This window comes from Danio aesculapii, chromosome 6, assembly GCF_903798145.1.
Source record: "Danio aesculapii chromosome 6, fDanAes4.1, whole genome shotgun sequence".
Taxonomy (NCBI): domain Eukaryota; kingdom Metazoa; phylum Chordata; class Actinopteri; order Cypriniformes; family Danionidae; genus Danio; species Danio aesculapii.
This window is the reverse complement of record NC_079440.1, coordinates 42,379,139-42,397,456: the sequence shown is the minus strand read 5'-3', so window position 1 is coordinate 42,397,456 and position 18,318 is coordinate 42,379,139. Positions and strand designations below refer to the sequence as shown.

The 18,318-nt window shown below is 36.2% G+C and overlaps 1 protein-coding gene across 1 annotated transcript; it reads left to right on the top strand.

Annotated features, from left to right (window-relative positions):
• Positions 1–4,549: 4,549 nt before the first annotated feature.
• Positions 4,550–17,792, top strand: uroc1 (urocanate hydratase 1). The gene is made up of 20 exons (XM_056459119.1): positions 4,550–4,653; positions 4,726–4,856; positions 5,524–5,654; positions 5,731–5,824; positions 6,168–6,227; positions 6,793–6,921; positions 7,000–7,061; positions 8,879–8,945; positions 9,238–9,381; positions 10,769–10,857; positions 10,926–10,988; positions 11,057–11,236; positions 11,311–11,408; positions 13,256–13,328; positions 13,419–13,608; positions 14,018–14,116; positions 14,219–14,318; positions 16,437–16,518; positions 16,654–16,753; positions 16,831–17,792. Exons 2-20 carry the CDS (start codon positions 4,731–4,733, stop codon positions 16,969–16,971), a joined length of 2,028 nt encoding a protein of 675 aa, XP_056315094.1. The 5' UTR covers positions 4,550–4,653; positions 4,726–4,730; the 3' UTR covers positions 16,972–17,792.
• The last annotated feature ends 526 nt before the right edge of the window (positions 17,793–18,318 follow it).

Below are 18,318 nucleotides of genomic sequence, written 5' to 3'. Positions count from 1 at the left end.
GCAGGAATAAGTGGAATAGTGGAATAAGTCCCGATATTAAAGTATTTTCACAAGCCCATTATAATTTATTTGAATTACATTTTCTTTTCTCTGTTAATTTATTCTTACTCATAATTCAGGTGTAACTATTGAGCGATATCATGTGTGAAATGTGAATCAGATTAAGAAAAAACGGTTAAAGAAACAAATGACTTTGATTGGTCATTTTGATCATGTAATATTTGTATATAATTGTGTGCTTCTGTAGTCAAATAGTCTGAAATAATATAAGAAAAGGTCATGTATCAGCCTGCATTAACAGTGTATTCAAATTAAGGAAGCACAATATGAAAATAATTTGGTCCTTTTCATGCCCAATTCTGAGAGATACAGATAATATGTTTTTGTTTTGATATTATAATGTTTATATAAATGAATATTTTGACATTGTCAATTCAATAATTGTCTTATTTAAACACATTAAAAACCTTTTAAGAATTGAAATATAATATGTTTATATGTAAATTATAAAGAGAACTCTGTTTCCACAAACCAGTTTAAATTCATATTGACACTCCACCACCCCAGGGTGACAATCAGTCAATTTCATGACTGTTTGATGCTGCAGTATATATATGAGCCTTGGAAACTTGTACATGTCTATTTTTTTCTTTTATTCTGTATTGCTGTATTGAGCAAACTCCCCGTATCCACAAACCAGTTCCAATTCACATTGACAGCTAAATTTGAATAGCAGCCCATATAACTGTTCGTGCAAAACATACAAAAATGGCACACTAATAGAGGACAGCCTCAATATTAATAACAGCAACCACTTGTCCAAATTTGCAAACTTTAAAGATTAGTGAAAATAACCAACGATTCACTCTTAGCTGCTGACCAAGGGTGCATCTCGATATTAGTTTTACTTGATCTTAGTGCCGCATTTGAAACCATCGACCACAATATTCTCAAGAATCACTTAAATTCTACAGGTGTCCAGGGACAGGCCCTACAATGGATTTAAGTCAGGGGTCACCAATCTCGGTCCTGGAGGGCCGGTGTCCCTGCAGGATTTAGCTCCAACTTGCCTCAAGACACCTGCCTGGATGTTTCAAGTATACCTAGTAAGACCTTGATTAGCTTGTTCAGGTATGTTTGATTAGGGTTGGAGCTAAAATCTGCAGGACACTGGCCCTCTAGGAACAAGTTTGGTGACCCCTGGTTTAAGTCATAGGTTGCTGACCATTACCAGTTTGTGGATATTAATGGGCAGCTTTCACAAGTCAGCCCAGTAAAGTATGGGGTGCCTCAAGGATCAGTTTTAGGCCCTTTGCTGTTTACAATATACATGCTACCCCGGGGAGACATTATTAGAAGACATGGGATCACCTTTCACTGCTATGCAGATGATACTCAATTATATATTTCAACTAAACCTGATGAGATGTCTGAACTGTCTAAGCTAACCGAGTGTATTAAAGATGTTAAAGACTGGATGACCAACAATTATCTTCTCTTAAACTAAATAATTATTACTTATTGGGCCTATCTCCTGTACACAGCAGATCTCACAACTCAACCTGCAATTAGAGGGATACAAAGTTAGCGTTAGCTCTACTATAAAACATCTGGGTGTCATATTAGACAGGAATTTAACTTTTGAAAATCATATATCCCCTGTCACGAAAACTGCTTTCTTTCATCTGAGAAATATTTCTAAGTTACAAAGTATGCTATCCATCTCAGATGCAGAAAAGCTAGTCCATGCTTTTATGACTTCTACTTAATTACTGTAATGCACTTTGCTGGCTGCCCAACATCCTCTGTTAACAAACTTCAGCTAGCAGCTGCAGCTGACTGCAAAATGCAGCTGCCAGAGTTCTTACCAGGTCTAGAAAATTTGATCACATCACCCCAATTTTATCCTCCTTACACGGGCTGCCTGTTAAGTTTTGTAATTGATTTTAAAATATTGCTTCTTATATATAAAGCTTTAAATAATCTAGCTCCTGTTTATCTAACCAATCTTCTGTCTCGCTCCAATCCAACTCGCTCTTTAAGATCTCAAAACTCAGGGCTTCTGATAGTACCTAGAATAGCAAAGTCAAGTAAAGGGGGTCGAGGCTCCTAAACTCTGGAATAGCCTTCCTGATAATGTCTGAGGCTTAGACACTCTCTCGCAGTTCAAAACTAGATTAAAGACCTATCTTTTTAGTAAAGCATACCCTCAATGCATCACATAACGGTATAATACATGAATGTGCTCCACGCAGGTTTTTACATCTCGTACATTACTCTCTTTATTCTGGTCGTGCCCAACTGAGCCTGGTTTCACTTAAGGTTTTTTAATTCTTCACTTTCGCCAATTGGTCAAGTTTTTTCCTCGCCGCTGTTGCCACTCATTGCATGTTTCGGGACCGGTAGAGCTGCGCATCGTTGGATTTGCTCTTCAGTGTTTGGACTCTCAGCAGTGAATATTAAACCACACTGAACTGAACTAAACTTAAACTCTGAAAACTGAACTGACACTGTTTCAATTTACTTTAGTCTTCTATGTGAAGCTGCTTTGACACAATCTACATTGTAAAAGCGCTATATAAATAAAGGTGAATTGAATTGAATTCAAACTTTAGCAGATTTTACAAAATCAAAAATCTTTTTACCTTTCAATTATTGGCTCATGACAATACGAACTGACACCAAATTCCAAAATCGTAAGGTTTAGTTTTTTCAAAACCTACTTTTTCGAACTCGTCCTAGACGGTTTTGTCAATTTTTCCTAAAATGCTGGCAAAAGTTATGGAATTCAAGATGATTACTCAAACCGTTCTGAAATAAATACATTTGTCAAAAAACAAAAAATTAAAACTGTCACTAAAAATCAGTTTCCTTTTGAAAATACAATTAAAATTACCTTTTTATTGTATATTTTTACAGCAAAATGAATAAGAATAAAAAGACGTTTCAACCAATGCGCATGTGCGGCGCTGTGGACTAACTTGAATCGTGACACCAATAAAGGGCATTCCATTTACATTTCAATGGTAACCTTGCGGCATAAAATTCAAACACTATTCATGAGTGGTGAAAAGAAAGAAATTCTGCAAATTGTCCTTTATTAATACATGGACTTGCTCAACATGTGATGCTTAATATATATCCCTTTAAAAAAATGCATTTGCCAAAAAGTGTCAAATGGCTCTTTGCTGAAAAAAGGTTCCTGACCTCTGGTCTAGAGCCTGGTCTTGATAAAATTCTTGGAAAACTCAGCAAATATTATCAAATATTCCATAATCAACCAAATTTCCTGTCTGCCATTTTACTTTAGCTTGAAAACTTTTTTTTTTTCGATTTCCTTCTAGACCGTTGGTCCGATTTTCTCCAAATTTGACCATGACGACAAAAAGTTATGGAATTCATATCGCTATGTGTAATGTTTTTTGTTTACTGGACCGACAAATGTTCTGGCTTAATGCCGAACTACATCTGAGGCTGGAGGTCTGCAATTCTTAAAGATACTGAGTCCTAATTTTAGCTGTTTCACGTCACCTAACACACTCACTACACCAAAAACATTTGGTGACAGTGCCACCAAGGGGTCAAAAGAGTGAGTTCAAGCTATTCATTAGCCATTTATAATGAAACTTCCAAATTTGGTAATTTGACTGTCTGTGCTTACTTTACTAAAATTGGTCTCAAATTATTCCTTGGGTCATACACAACACAGACACCACTGACTTACTGTTCGCCATTTTTTTTTTTCTAAACACTGTTTTTCGAATTCCTCCGAGACCCTTGGTCCAATTTTCACCAAATTTGACTCAGATCATCTTTCATGGAATTTGTGTTTAGGTGAGAGTTTGTTTACTGCACTGACAAATATATATAATAGTACAATGCCAAACTGCATCTGAGGCTGAAACTCTGCAATGCTTATTACATATTGACATTAAATTGATCATTGTCACCTCACACTAAACACACTGCATACATTTGGTGATAGTGTTACCTATTGATCAAGAGTTATAAACTAACAAATCATTCATATATTCATTGTTTTCATGATTTTTAAAAATATTTTGAGTAAAATTTATTCAGAAAACTTTTACACAGAACTCATTGTTTCACTTGATCTGATGCTCTCTGTAGAGCTTGCTGCTCATGGCCTCTGTACTGCTTTGCTTATTTTGCCTCATGACTGCTTGGCCCCTTGCAGCTATATCTTATATTCAAATTCTTGAAAAGCTGTAATGTTTTTAACATAAGACAGTTATACATACATCCACATTTGTCACTGTACTAATCAAAACTACCCACCATTTTAGTTCAGTGAATAGAAACATTCACTTAATTCATTAGTGTTAAGAACATTCTGGTGATCTGAGTGTGTGAACAAACAGATTTCAATTCATTAAGCTCTGTAAAATGATTTATGCAGGTTAAAGGAAATGCTGTAGAGATTTGTGTTTCTGCTTTTGGGAGAGTGCCACATCATGCCTGGATTGTTCAATCATTACCTGACCGAGACATCTGTCATTTCTGATTGGATGAGACTATAGGGAAAACCAAGTAAACTGTCCAATGGAGTGACGGGGAGGATTTTAGAGGCTTACCAGGGCAGTGTCCACATCAGCCTCTTCATGAGAAAACAGAAAAATCCAGAGAGAACGTGTAAGTATAAGACTCAGCTCACGTTTCACATTCATATCTGCAGTTTTGAATTGTTTAAATTGCTGAATACAGGAGTGATGTCCAGCCTAAAGGAGATCTGTGCCGGCTTGCCCCTTGATCCTCTTCCCCCAAACCGAGGCCGAGACCCCAGTGTTCCTCATGCACCTGTCCGTACTCCAAACCTCACTCCAGCCGAAGAACGGGTGGGTCAAAATATACATATTCTCATACATATGATTAGTTATTTATTAATTATTTGTAAATAAAACTTATAAAAGATAAATAAAATTATCTTTGTGGGGTTTCAATTTGAAGTTTAAATCTTTTAGATACAAATTTGACCTTTTAAACATAATGATCAAAATCTGATGTCAAGTTAATCATGTTTAACTTGTTACGAATATAAATAATTAGTTTGATTTAAATAAAAAAAATGAAGGTAGCAACAGTTTTAGCAAGAATAAAACAGCAAGAATGAAAATTGATCAAAAATGACAGTAAAAATACTGACAAAAATGATTTAACACTACTAATTATAAATGTGTCTTGATCATCAAGTCCTATCAGAATGATTTCTGATGAAAATTCATCTATGCACCACAGGATAATTTACACTTTAAAAGAAACAAACAAATGTTTATAATGAATGATGTTTTAATGCTTAAGGTTAACTCTGTGATCAGCAATGGTTAACAACATACAAAAAACAAATCTCAAATGTTTCTACACCGTGAGCCCTGTCAATCATTAGAGAAGATAAGCGTTTACATTTTGAAAAGAGAAAGGGAAGAAAGCTCAGTGAGGGACAGAGAACGAAACATTTTGTAAACTGATTGCATCATGGGTTAATCTCTTCTGAACTCTGTCTAGGTGGCTTTGAGGAATGCTTTGAGATACTTTCCTCCCAATCTGCATGCGACTTTGGCTGTAGAGTTTGCACAGGAGCTCAGACAGTATGGACACATTTACATGTACCGCTTCTGTCCTGCACTACGCATGAGGTACAACATGAACACACATTCATGGACAACTGTTTCACTTAGTCTCTATATATCAATGACAGTGTGTTTGTTACAGAGCATATCCTATTGGTCAGTACCCATGCAGAACCAGACATGCAGCTTCCATCATGCTTATGATTATGAACAATCTGGATCCTGCTGTCGCACAGGTACATTTTCACATTTTGTGTCATGTTTTGATGTAATAGCTGCCAGTTCAATGCAATATCAGCAAGTGGATCCCCTACTTTAGATGGACTAAAGATGATATTTTATTACTTTATAGTTATATACATGTAACAGAGGCCAGCTAGTGAAGCTATGCAGTTAAACCTCACTCCTCTGAAGGTGCTCTAGCGACAGACACTAGAGGCCATGGTCTTTAGCCTCTTTGGTGGAGCAACCGATTCCCATGCAAAGAATCGCTGATTCAATCCCAGCTCAGACTGGGCTGGTTGCAGTACGATTGGTGGGTTAAATACAGAATTAAATTTTTTTTTATTCTGTTCTCAGTTTCCTCAAGAGCTGGTCACATATGGAGGAAATGGACAGGTGTTCAGCAACTGGGCACAGGTAATTGAGTGTGTGCTGTTTTGGGTGGTTTACGAGGACACACATTTGTATAATGACATGGGTATGACCTAGGAATTAGGGGTTTATGAGAACATGCCCTGTGTCCTCGTAATTCTAAATGATTAAAAGTCTTATTTAAAAGAGTCAAAATTCTAAATTTGCAACAGGTTTATTGTGAGGGTTAAGTTTAGAGGAAGGTGTAAAGTACAGTGACATAATAATCGTTTTTTATAGTATAAAATACATTACATCAGTGGAGAGTCCTCATAAACCACCAAAACCAACGTGTGTTTGTGTGTGTGTGTGCGTGCGTGTGCGCACACATGACACTTTATTCGAACCATCCTCTGTAAATCCTAGAGATGGTCTACATTATTAAAAGCATTGAGATCCTGCCATGTGATTGGATGATGCTGAATTTGCATTAATGAGCAGTTGAATTGATGTACATAATAGAGTGGCCAGTGAGTGTATGTGTAAACATATACATACAGTAAGTGAAAGTTATGAGGTTCAGAACACTTTTGGCAGTTTGTGTGTTGTGTTTCTGTGTGTACATGTATAGTTCTGGCTGGTTTTGCACTATTTGAGCACCATGACCGAAGAGCAGACCCTTGTGATGTACAGTGGTCATCCGCTGGGTCTCTTTCCCAGCCTCCCGTCTTCTCCACGCTGTGTTATCACTAATGGCATGGTAAGATACTGTACACATTGGCTATTCTGAGTATTTTTGCCCAAAACGAAAAATAACTGCATCTCTTTTACTTTTTAGGTCATTCCAAACTATTCTTCCCGAGAGGAATATGAGAAGATGTTTGCTATGGGCATTACCATGTGAGATTTCACAGATATATATTAACATTCAAACTAGTCTAACTAGTTAAATCTGCTTACATACTAAGATGTTTGGGTTCAGTTTCTCAGGCTGACCAAACAGCATTTATCTAATCAAAAATACTGAAAAACAGTAAATACAGTGCTCAGCACATTTGAGTACACCCCTCACTAAATCAATCTTTTAAATTAATATTTTTATTAGGATGCTTTACAATATTATATTTGTGCATATACGTTAGATCAGTTGGTATTTAAGCTAAATCTAGAGCTAAACCACTTAAAAGTAAAACTTGAAAATTAGTACACCCAAATGTATATGTTAGGCATAAAATATTAAATAACAATTTAAAAAGAGGAAAAATCAAGAGAAAAAATATGTATAAAATTTAGTTGGAAGTTGTTGTTTGCTTGAATTTAAATGTATTATCTTTTTTCATTCCTAAAGATGTGACTAAAATATGTTTGATACAATACAGTATAATACAATATTTATTTATAAAGCACATTTAAAACATCCAAACCAAACCTTTTGACAAAAGTGCTGTACATACAGTAGGAGAAATCTAGACAGAGCAGAAAGCAGAATATAAAAGAAACATTTAACAAATAGCAATAAATCAGTGATCAAGCGGTATTAAAAGCGAGAGAAAATAGTTGTTTAAAACAGACTTAAACACAGAAGTGGAGGGGGAAATTCTAATGTGAATTGGTAGAGTGTTCCAGAATTTAGGGCCAGCAACTACAAACACTTGATCACCTCGTTTTTTTTTAAGGTGTGTTGTAGACACGGTGAGTAAATTGAGATCGGGGGTATATGGACAGAGCATGTCTGTAAGGTATCGAGGAGCAAGATTGTTGATAGCTTTTTATACAGATAATACAATTTTAAAACAAATTCTTTATTTAATGAGTAACCAGTGAAGTGCAGATAAAATAGGAGGTACTGACTCATACTTGCAGGTGCCAGAGAGTAGTCTATCAGCCGCATATTGTACCAGCTGCAGACGAGAGAGAGAAGACAGAAATAATATAATAGAGAGAGTTACAGTAATCCAGACGAGTGTTTATGAAGGCATGGATAAAAAGGCTCGACTTTAGACAGTTGTCTGAGATGGTAACAGCAGGATTTTATGACAGTACTGATCTGTTTGTCAATTTTTTGAAGTTTTAATCAAACATAACACCGAGATTTCTTGGTCACTGGGTAATATGTGAGACCAAAGACCCCACATTGACATTTAACAGAGAATTTTCTTTGTGCATAAATAAAATTGCTTCAGTTTTATTTTCATTTAAATTTTTTCATTTAAAGTTTATGCTCATCTAAACAAGCCAGGAGTGGTTGTAAGCCATTTACATCTTTTTGTTTTAAAGCAATAAATCTTAGATTAAGATTAATAAATCCATTTTGCTCAAATACACCAATAATATATTCTTACTGAGAAATAGACAAAAATAATCATTTTCAAAATGGGGTGTACTCATTCATGCTGAGCACTGTATATTAAATATACAGTAATATTGTATATATATATATATATATGTTTAAATATACTTTAAAAATTTATTTATTTATCCATTGATGTCAAAGCAGTTAACAGCATCCTTACTCCAGTCTTCAGCATCCAAGATCATTCTAATATGAAATCATTCTATGCAGATTTTGTGCTGAGGAAAATTTTGCTTCATCATTATCGATACTCAGATACTGCCGTTCCTTATGCTATATGCTTTATAGTTAATATTTAGCATTTTAGAGCTGGGTAAATTCTGCATAAAGCCTCATGTTCACGTTTCTCTGTGTGTTTTCTCAGGTATGGGCAAATGACCGCTGGAAGTTACTGTTACATTGGCCCTCAGGGTATCGTCCATGGCACCATGGTAAGAAGAGCCTCTATTAAAAATGTACTGTACTGTCGGCGCAATAGCCTAGTGGTTAGCGCGTCGACATATGGTGCAGTAGCACATCAGGGCGTCACGAGTTCGAATCCCGGCTCGAGGACATTTCCCTAACCTACCCCCCTCTCTCTCTCCAACTTCGCTTCCTGTCCTAAATACTGTCCTATCTAATAAAGGCAAAATAGCCAAAAAATAAATCTTAAAAAAAAAATGTACTGTACTTTCCGAAACATAAATAAAAGTATCTGAAGGAGTATGCCCTCTGCCTGTGTAGCTGACGGTGCTCAATGCGGGTCGGAGATACTTGGGCTCCAGTGATCTGAGAGGTCGTGTGTTTGTGACTTCTGGTTTGGGTGGCATGAGCGGAGCACAAGCAAAGGCTGCAGTCATTTCCGGATGTGTTGGAGTCATTGCTGAGGTTAGAGATGATGGCCCAATATAATGCTCACTCTCACCTAAACATCTTACTGTTTATTTTTCGATGTATTTGGTTTATTGCTCATTTGTGTAATAGATCAGAATCAAGCACTGAGAAATTCCTTTGGGAAAATGCTTTGAGGAACACAAAAGATTATTTTAAAGATGACGAGAACAAGCAGTTTTGTTTCCAGCCGATCTATCATTATAAAGACAAACATTTAAAATGGAAGTCACTGGAGACTAAAACCAGCATTTTTACACCCATAAAATTATGGTTGTTTTCAGTTTTCAAAATACCTGAATGGACTAAAATATGAGCCTGGATGTTTTTGATACTTTCCTGGCAATAAAAGTGGGCACAAGTGAAAATTTGGTTAAAATTTAAAAGAAATAATATATTATTGCTATTATTATTGTTGTTGTTGTGATTAGGCATATGACAATAACTCTTTTCAAGGTTTACCGTGGTTTGGAAAAGTCAAGGTTTTAAAACCGCCAACACTTTATGTTATACTATTTCTACAGTATATGTACTTTTTTTTATGTACGTGTTTTTTACAACTATTTTATTTAGTTTTTAGGTCAAAGTATCTCCAGCTGAAAAGGACCATCCACATCAACAGCTACTGATCCAAAAAATGTTAAATGTTTCTTTAAAAAATTATATTGTGTTCAATTGGGGAAAAAATTTTTTACCCAGACTTTAAAAAAAGAACGTATTTTAGAGCAGTGATATAATACCGTGAAACCATGACATTTTTTTTTCAAGATTATCATACCGACAGAATCTTATCTTACGTTAATCTTGTACTATCAGAATTGTAAAAATCAGTCATACAATAAATTGACTCGGGTTCTTTCCATTTAAAGATGCTTACTGGATTTTCAAACAGCATAACAATAACCTCTGTCTTTCTGTCTTTAACTTTCCTGTTTCTAATACAGCTTGAAACAGTCCAATAAGGGCAGAGCAAACCATTACAAACAAAAGAGTAGGGATGAACTCAACAAATGTACACAACTAAACATATAACCATGTGAAAACTGTACATGAATTTGAGCACTATTAATAAATTATATTAAATCAAATTATGGCTCTTGCAAAACTGAAGGATTATATTTTATTTTTCATGTGCATTTGAAATAAAATATGTCCCTTCAGCTAGTAATTTCCATTAAAACTAGAATAAAATACTGAAAATTATGAAAATACAGAAATGATGTGAACATGCTATGCTTTACTTGAAAGAATTTAACTTATAAGACAACTTAGAGCAATTATTGTACACAGCCATATAGCAAAGGGACTCGATTTACTTCAAAATGAGTTTGGATTCTTCCCATTTACGTGCAAATAAAATCATCAATATATCTGGCCTCTACAGGTTGATGAAGCTCCTCTAAAGAAAAGGCATGAGCAGGGTTGGCTGATGGAGGTCACGAGTGACTTGAGCCATTGCATCCAACGCATCAGGTACAGTAGCATGTACAGAAAAGATAATGAAGGTATAAAGACATAACTTCTCATTCGTAATCTTACAGGGAGGCCAAAAAGGCAGGGACGGCATTGAGTTTAGGTTACCATGGAAACATTGTGGATCTCTGGTAGGTTGTGCACTTCATATTTTATCTGTATTTCTTTTCCAGTGAAATATAAGTGCAGTTTGTTTCAGGGAGTGCCTGTACCAGGAGTTTAAGAAGACAGGAGAGTTGCTAGTCGATTTGGGATCTGATCAGACTTCACTTCACAATCCATTCAGTGGAGGATATTACCCAGTGCAGCTTACTTTCAGACAAGCCAGTCAGCTCATGAACACAGACCCGCAGCGCTTCAAAACTTTAGTACATGAGAGGTACTCTTCAAAACAGCTTGATTTGGTTGCTGAAAGTTGTTTCAGATTACATAATATGCACCTTCTTTCTTTAGTCTTCGCAGGCATGTTGCAGCCATCAATAATTTGTCTGATGCAGGAATGTTCTTTTGGGATTACGGCAATGCTTTTCTCTTAGAGGCCCAGAGAGCAGGCAAGTGAAAAGTCAGCCTGTTGTTATGATATAGGACATCAACATTATGCCAGATTGATATTGCACCCCAATGTCGTGGGGACATTGCATTTTGTTTGGAAATGAAAATCGAGTTGACATCAGAACCCAACATTAGACCAACGTCAATGTCCAACCTAAAATCAACCAAATATCAACATCTGATGTCACAGCTTGCCGTTGTGTGGACGTTACCACTGTGACGTCTATCAGATGTTAGATTTTGGTTTGCATACCTGATGAATAAGTGTCAGTATTTGACGTCAATATGACGTTGGCTTAAGACGTTGGCTCGACGTTGATTTTGGTCACTTTGCAACACAACCTAAAATCAACGTCATTTAGCGTCGTTATTGGATGTCAAAATAATGCTGTCCTTAGACGTTGGCTAGACTTTGAATTTTGATCACCTGATGTCATGACCTAAATCTAACCTAATATTAATGTCTTATGACATTGTGTGCCTGCTGGGGTGATTAGGTATCATTTTGAAGCAATGGCGAGGCTAAATAGATTGGATTTCAGTATTCCTCTGAAATCAAAGTACATTTACAGTAAAGGATATATAGTATGACAACATATAATTAAACAATATTAACACTATCTGCCTCAAAAAACTTCAGTTAATATATGACCTATAAATGACCAATACAAATAATTGTTTAATGAAAAGAAAAAGAGAAAAAATATTTTCCTTTTTCCCAACACATGTAACAAAGAAATAGAGCAAATATTTGAGCAAGCCTTTGTGTAGCCTTGCCACTGCTCTGAAGTGCAGTGTTGCCAAGTATGTTATTTTCTTGTGGAATTAAGCTTCTTTTGCACTGTTGGTACATTTTTCTGTCTGCTGGTTCAACCAAGGGAAAATAAACATGATTTCAGCTGAAGAAAATCCCCAGAATGTGAAGTTTAACTTGGTCGAACCCAACTAAATGCAGTTTCCACTGTGATTAGTATTGAACAGCAATTTGGAAGATTTGCTTATTTGTTATGCACCAGATCTGGCAACCTTTCTGTAAGTATCTAAGATGGTCTAAGATAAAGATCATCAACCTGATTATTATCCCACTTAATGTATCCCATGCTTTTCAAATGAATAAAAAACAAGCAATAAATACTGTATTTTATTATTTAATGACAAGAATAGACTATAGTTAGAAGTAATAAGGAGGAGTTGGAATTGAATTGAATTTGAATTGAACTTTTATTTGACAGATTTTAGACAAACTGTACAAAAATACAAGTATCCCATACATTTTGAAATAAAACTGTCGAGGATAAAAACACAATAAAGTCCTGGGCTTGTTTCCATTGTGGACCTAGCTGTTAAAAAAATAAAGTATGGCTGCAAAATACAGTTAATGCATAAAACAAACAGTACCTCCACATTTTAAAACAGGAACAAATTTATTCACAATAAAATAACATATAAAATAGCACATCATCATCCACCATGCAAACTAACTATCCTCATCAAACGCACATTTTGATCACTTTTTTGATCCTCCTTAAGTCCTTTATTTCCTTGACCAATTTTGGCAATTTGTTCCACATGACTGCACTTGTATATGCCTCACCATTTGAAAATAGTTCACCAAATAACTAGGAACCACATTATTAAACGTTTTTTGTATGGTAAAATGAAGAATAGGTTTGAAAATTATAGCTAACTTCCAAGGTACATTATAACGGCAATAATACTATTATATTTGACCATAAATGCCATTATTAGCCAGTAATAAGAAGTGTTCCTAAAAGCATTGTAATAAGACTCTATACCATCAAACTACACATAGATATCGGTAAAAGTCTTCTGCTGTCTCTTTAAGGTGCGGATGTACAGAAGAAAGGAGGAGGGGCAACTGAGTTTAAATATCCCTCATATGTCCAGCACATAATGGGGTAAGTGATCATCCACAAACATACTCACACACACACACACACACACACACACACACACACACAAACTTTCATCTTTGCTCGTGTCTTTAGAGATATTTTTTCGCTGGGTTTTGGGCCATTTCGGTGGGTCTGTACCTCTGGTGACCCTGCTGACCTGGTGGAGACGGATGCAATCGCCACCGCTGTGCTAGAAGACATCAGCTCCACAGTTACTGAACGAGTCCGACAGCAATACAGTGACAACATCCGCTGGATCCGCGAAGCTGGGAAGCACAAGATGGTATGGCTCACATTTGTACTGAATTTATACTTATGCTTAGTGGTGTGTAGATATAACACAAAAGCACATACTTGCTGTTACTGATTTAAGGCAAGTATTATTTAATTGGCCAGTTAATCTCAAGATGTCGATCACTATGAGGCAATGTGACACATTTTGTCTACCTGGAATGTACAAACAGTAAAGCTGAAATAAATATCTACAAATACTTTTTACATTAGTCATGATAGTATAAAAACACTGCCATGAGATGACGTGAAATACAGCAGCCTTTTTTGGGGTACTATGACTTTAAAGATGTATTCAATTTAACGTTTAACATGTCGTTAAGATTAAAGACTTTATAAAATGTAAAATGTTTTGCCTGTTCAGTTTTGCAATTTCTGCTTTATTTGTTGTTTGTGTTTAGGTTGTGGGTTCACAGGCTCGAATTCTCTATTCAGACCAGAGAGGAAGAGTATCCATCGCCTTAGCAATAAACCGAGCCATAGCTGAGGGCAGAGTCTCGGTAAAGCTCCTGAAGTCTACACACTGCAGCACTCGTTTAATTATGGTCATTAATATGCACTATGCATCATATCTTGTGCCTCTGTCTTGTGTACGCACTCAGGCTCCAGTGGTGATCAGCCGAGACCACCATGATGTCAGCGGGACCGACAGCCCCTTCAGAGAGACCTCCAATGTTTATGATGGATCTGCTTTCTGCGCAGGTACTGACAGATACACACGCATACTAGAGATGTCAACTCTATGGAGTCAATCTATACACTTGCAAAATAAAAGAAAGGTGGTTCATTCATTCATTTTCTTTTCGGCTTAATCCCTTTATTAATCAGGGGTCATCACAGCGGAATGAACCTCCAACTTATCTAGCATATGTTTTACGCAGCGGATGCCCTTCCAGCTGCAACCTATCACTAGGAAACACCCATACACTATCATTCACACACATACACTACTGCCAATTTAGCTTATTCAATTCACCTACAGTATAGTGCATGTCTTTGGACTGTGGAGGAAACCAGAGCACCCGGAGGAAACCCACGCCAGCACAGGGAGAACATGCGAACTCCACACAGAAATGCAAACTGATCCAGCCGGGGCTTAAACCAGTGACCTTCTTGCTGTGATGCGATCGTGCTATTCACTGCACCACTGTGACGCCCTTAAAAGAAAGTTTTGCAAATAAAAATAAAGTATTGAGCAAAAAATAAATAAATAAATGCAAATCTTCAAAAATCGCAAAGCGAAAAAAAGTTTTAAGAAATAAAAAACAAATTTGCAAACAAAAAAAGAACTGCAAATAAAAATCATCCAGTGCAAAAAAATTGCATATATCCAACCGTAAGCTTGCGATGATGTTTTCACTTTGCACTTCACATTTCTGCATGTTTCACTTTGTGGCCCTGATTTGACAAGGTGGGCGGAGTCAAGGAAACTTTGAACCATTTAAGTGATGTCATTACCTGGAGACACAAAATCACAGAGTTGGTCTTACAGCACAGTAAGGTCCCTTGACTCCACCACCTTTTCAAATCAGGGCCAAAGTGAAACACACAGAAACGTGAAGTGCAAACTGAAAACAGCATTGCAAACTCACGGTTGACTAAAAAGCAAATCAAAATGAGCATTGCAATCGACTGGACGGGTTTTGTAAAGGCAATGCTATAAAAAATGTTTTGCAAATATAGTTTTTTTGAATTGCAAATAATCTACTTTTTGCAGTTCTTTTTTGTTTGCAAATTTCATTTTTATTTCTCAAAACTGAATTTTCCCTGTGCAGTTCTTTATTTTTATCAGCAAGTTTAATTTTTATTTCTCAAAGATAAATTTTCGCTTTGCGATTTTTGGAGATTTGCATTTTTATTTATTTTTTGCTCAATACTTTATTTTTTGTTTGCAAAATTATTTTACAAGTATATTTGGCCCTAGATTGACTCTATAGAACTCACACTCCCTACACCCAATAATGGCTAATGTTCAAAATAAACATTACAAGGGGTTTTGTATCATTCCAGAATGGTTTATTGTAGTTAAATCGAGTAATTTGCGGTTGAATGTAACTAATAGTAGTTCACCATACTTTTTCAAAGTTGATAGATTACTTTTTTTGTTTTACAAGTTTTCTAAAAAAAATTTAAATATGCAATTAAGGTCATTAATAAATATTCACTAATTTGCATAAATGACTAGGTTCCTGTTTCCTATTTTTCAAAGGTTTATACAGAGGAATTTTTGAATATCGCTTTTTATCACATCATAATTCAGGAAATACTGCAAACAGCCAGAAAAACAATCCCAATTTTGGTTGAGTAAAATTTATATAATTAGGGAAAAGGTGGCATGGTGGCTCAGTGGTTAGCACTGTCGCCTCACAGCAAGAAGGTCGCTGGTTCGAGTCCTGGCTGGGTCAGTTGGCATTTCAGTGTGGAGCTAGTGTGTTCTTTGATGTTCTTTGCATGAGTGTATGGGTGTATCCCAGTACTGGGTTGTGGCTAAAACGGCATATGCTGCGTAAAACATATGCTGGAATAGTTGATGGTTCATTCCGCTGTGGCGACCTCTTATAAATCAGAGACTAGGCCAAAGAAAAATGAATGAATGAATGAATAATTAGGAAAAAATGTATGACCCTATCCTTCTAATGTATACAGATATAAAGAAAAGAGGAGTTTTTTTATTTACATTTAGATTTTAAAAAAACCATGAACGACCAAAAAGTATTTCTTTCTTTCTGTTACAGCTGTCATTATGCTAAATATATGACCACACAGTGCTGCTTCCCGAAGATTCTAACAAAACCATTTATGCCTGTGCATTTGTAATAGACATGGCAGTGCAGAACTTTGTTGGTGATGCTTTCCGTGGTGCCACGTGGGTGTCTTTGCACAACGGAGGCGGAGTTGGATGGTGAGGAGAGATCTGATATGGTCATTAATGAAAATTTATTATAAATCACTGGATTAGAAGTGTTACTGATTGTTTAAAAAAATAATTGAAGAATGAAAATGCATCAATAAATATATCAATAAATGATATCTTCAGGGGAGAGGTGATAAATGGTGGTTTTGGACTGGTTCTGGATGGATCTGAAGAGGCAGAGCGAAGAGCTAGAACAATGTTGAACTGGGATGTCTCTAACGGGGTGAGTCTCTTTATATCTTTCTGTGTGCATAGTGTGTATAGTTATACTCTTATAAATGCTGATGTGTATATCACTAGGTGGCAAGGAGATGCTGGTCAGGCAATGCTAATGCTTATGAGACAATTCAGCGCACCATGGAGGACCAGCAACAGCTGATAGTCACGATGCCTTTTCCAGTAGAGGAAGAACACATCCTGGACCGAGCACTGCAGGGATAAACTGATCTATACACACTGAAGTAGAACAGAATTACAAGAAACAATTTTAACCTTATTCACAGACACACACACACACACACACACACACACACACACACACACACACTAACAAATCAGTTACAGAAGCACAAGTACTCTTCTATTAAATCTAAAAAAGGTGGTTAATGAAATTCTTATTTAGACTGTATCTAACATTCTACTCAAATACATCAGTGTTCAAGATTATCCTGTAATAATGGATTATAGCTTTTTTTATGGCACAGTGCCTTGCAAAATTATTCATACCCCTTGAACTTTTCCCGATTTTCTCACATTATGACAACAATTTATTAGAATGTTATGTGAAAGACCAACAAAAAGTGGCATACAATTGTGTAGAAAGAAAATTATACATGACTTTAAAAAACTGAAAACGTCAGTGTGCAAAAGTATTCAGACCCCGAGTCAATACTTTGTGGAACCACCTTTTGTTTTTTGGGGTATGTCTCTACCAGCTTTGCACATCTAGAGACTGAAATCTTTGCTCATTCTTCCTTGCAAAACAGTTCAAGCTGAGTCAGATTAGATAGAGAGCATTTATGAACAGCAGTATGAATACTTTTGCACGCCACTGTATGTCTTCCTGGTGTCATAAATGGAAACAATAAACCCATAATTGTTGGCCATAGATATTTACATTAGATGTCGCCTACGCTGTTGCTGTCTATTGGAAGGAATGTGTCAATAGAGCCGCCATTTTAGTACAGGGAAGCGCTCCTTTGAAATGAATGTGGGACCAGGTTGCAGTGGAGGACTGGACATCCAGAGACAGAGATATATACACATATATACATATAGCTCCGTAGTATGCAAATATTTTTAATTATGAAAATTATAATTTTGCATCGATGGACAAGTGACCACACGGTCATTGACAATTAAGAGCGTATGTTTGTGTGCCTGGAAATGTATTATCCTCCCTCCCTGTTAAATTTGATCTAATCCGTGTCTCGGAACACGTCCTCTCCTGCTTTCACTTCTAATGCTATCAGAGCGATTCGTTTGTGAATGAATCTCCGTTATGAACGACTCGTTCACTTAGATGACAATAACAAAAGTTTCTAGCACCGCAGCATCTTGTTGTCATATTTAATTTACATTGTTTGCTGATTTTATTCAACAAAACTAGCATACGCCTAGTATTTGATGCAAGTTGGTGCTACTTTGCCTCATGGTTAGTGCAGTAAGAGCCTGTATTATTATCAATACTCAAAAGTTCGTAACATACAAAAACGTAAAAAAACTAAATGTTACCTATGAAATGTTCTGCCTTTGTTTTGTTTTTTTGCTTGCTCGTTACTACACCTG

Coding starts and splice junctions, on each gene's coding strand:
- uroc1 (XM_056459119.1), top strand. CDS start 4,731: ATGTCCAGCCTAAAGGAGATCTGTGCCGGCTTGCCCCTTGATCCTCTT. Junction 5,655..5,730: donor TGTCCTGCACTACGCATGAG/GTACAACATGAA, acceptor TGTTTGTTACAG/AGCATATCCTATTGGTCAGT. Junction 7,062..8,878: donor TTTGCTATGGGCATTACCAT/GTGAGATTTCAC, acceptor GTGTTTTCTCAG/GTATGGGCAAATGACCGCTG.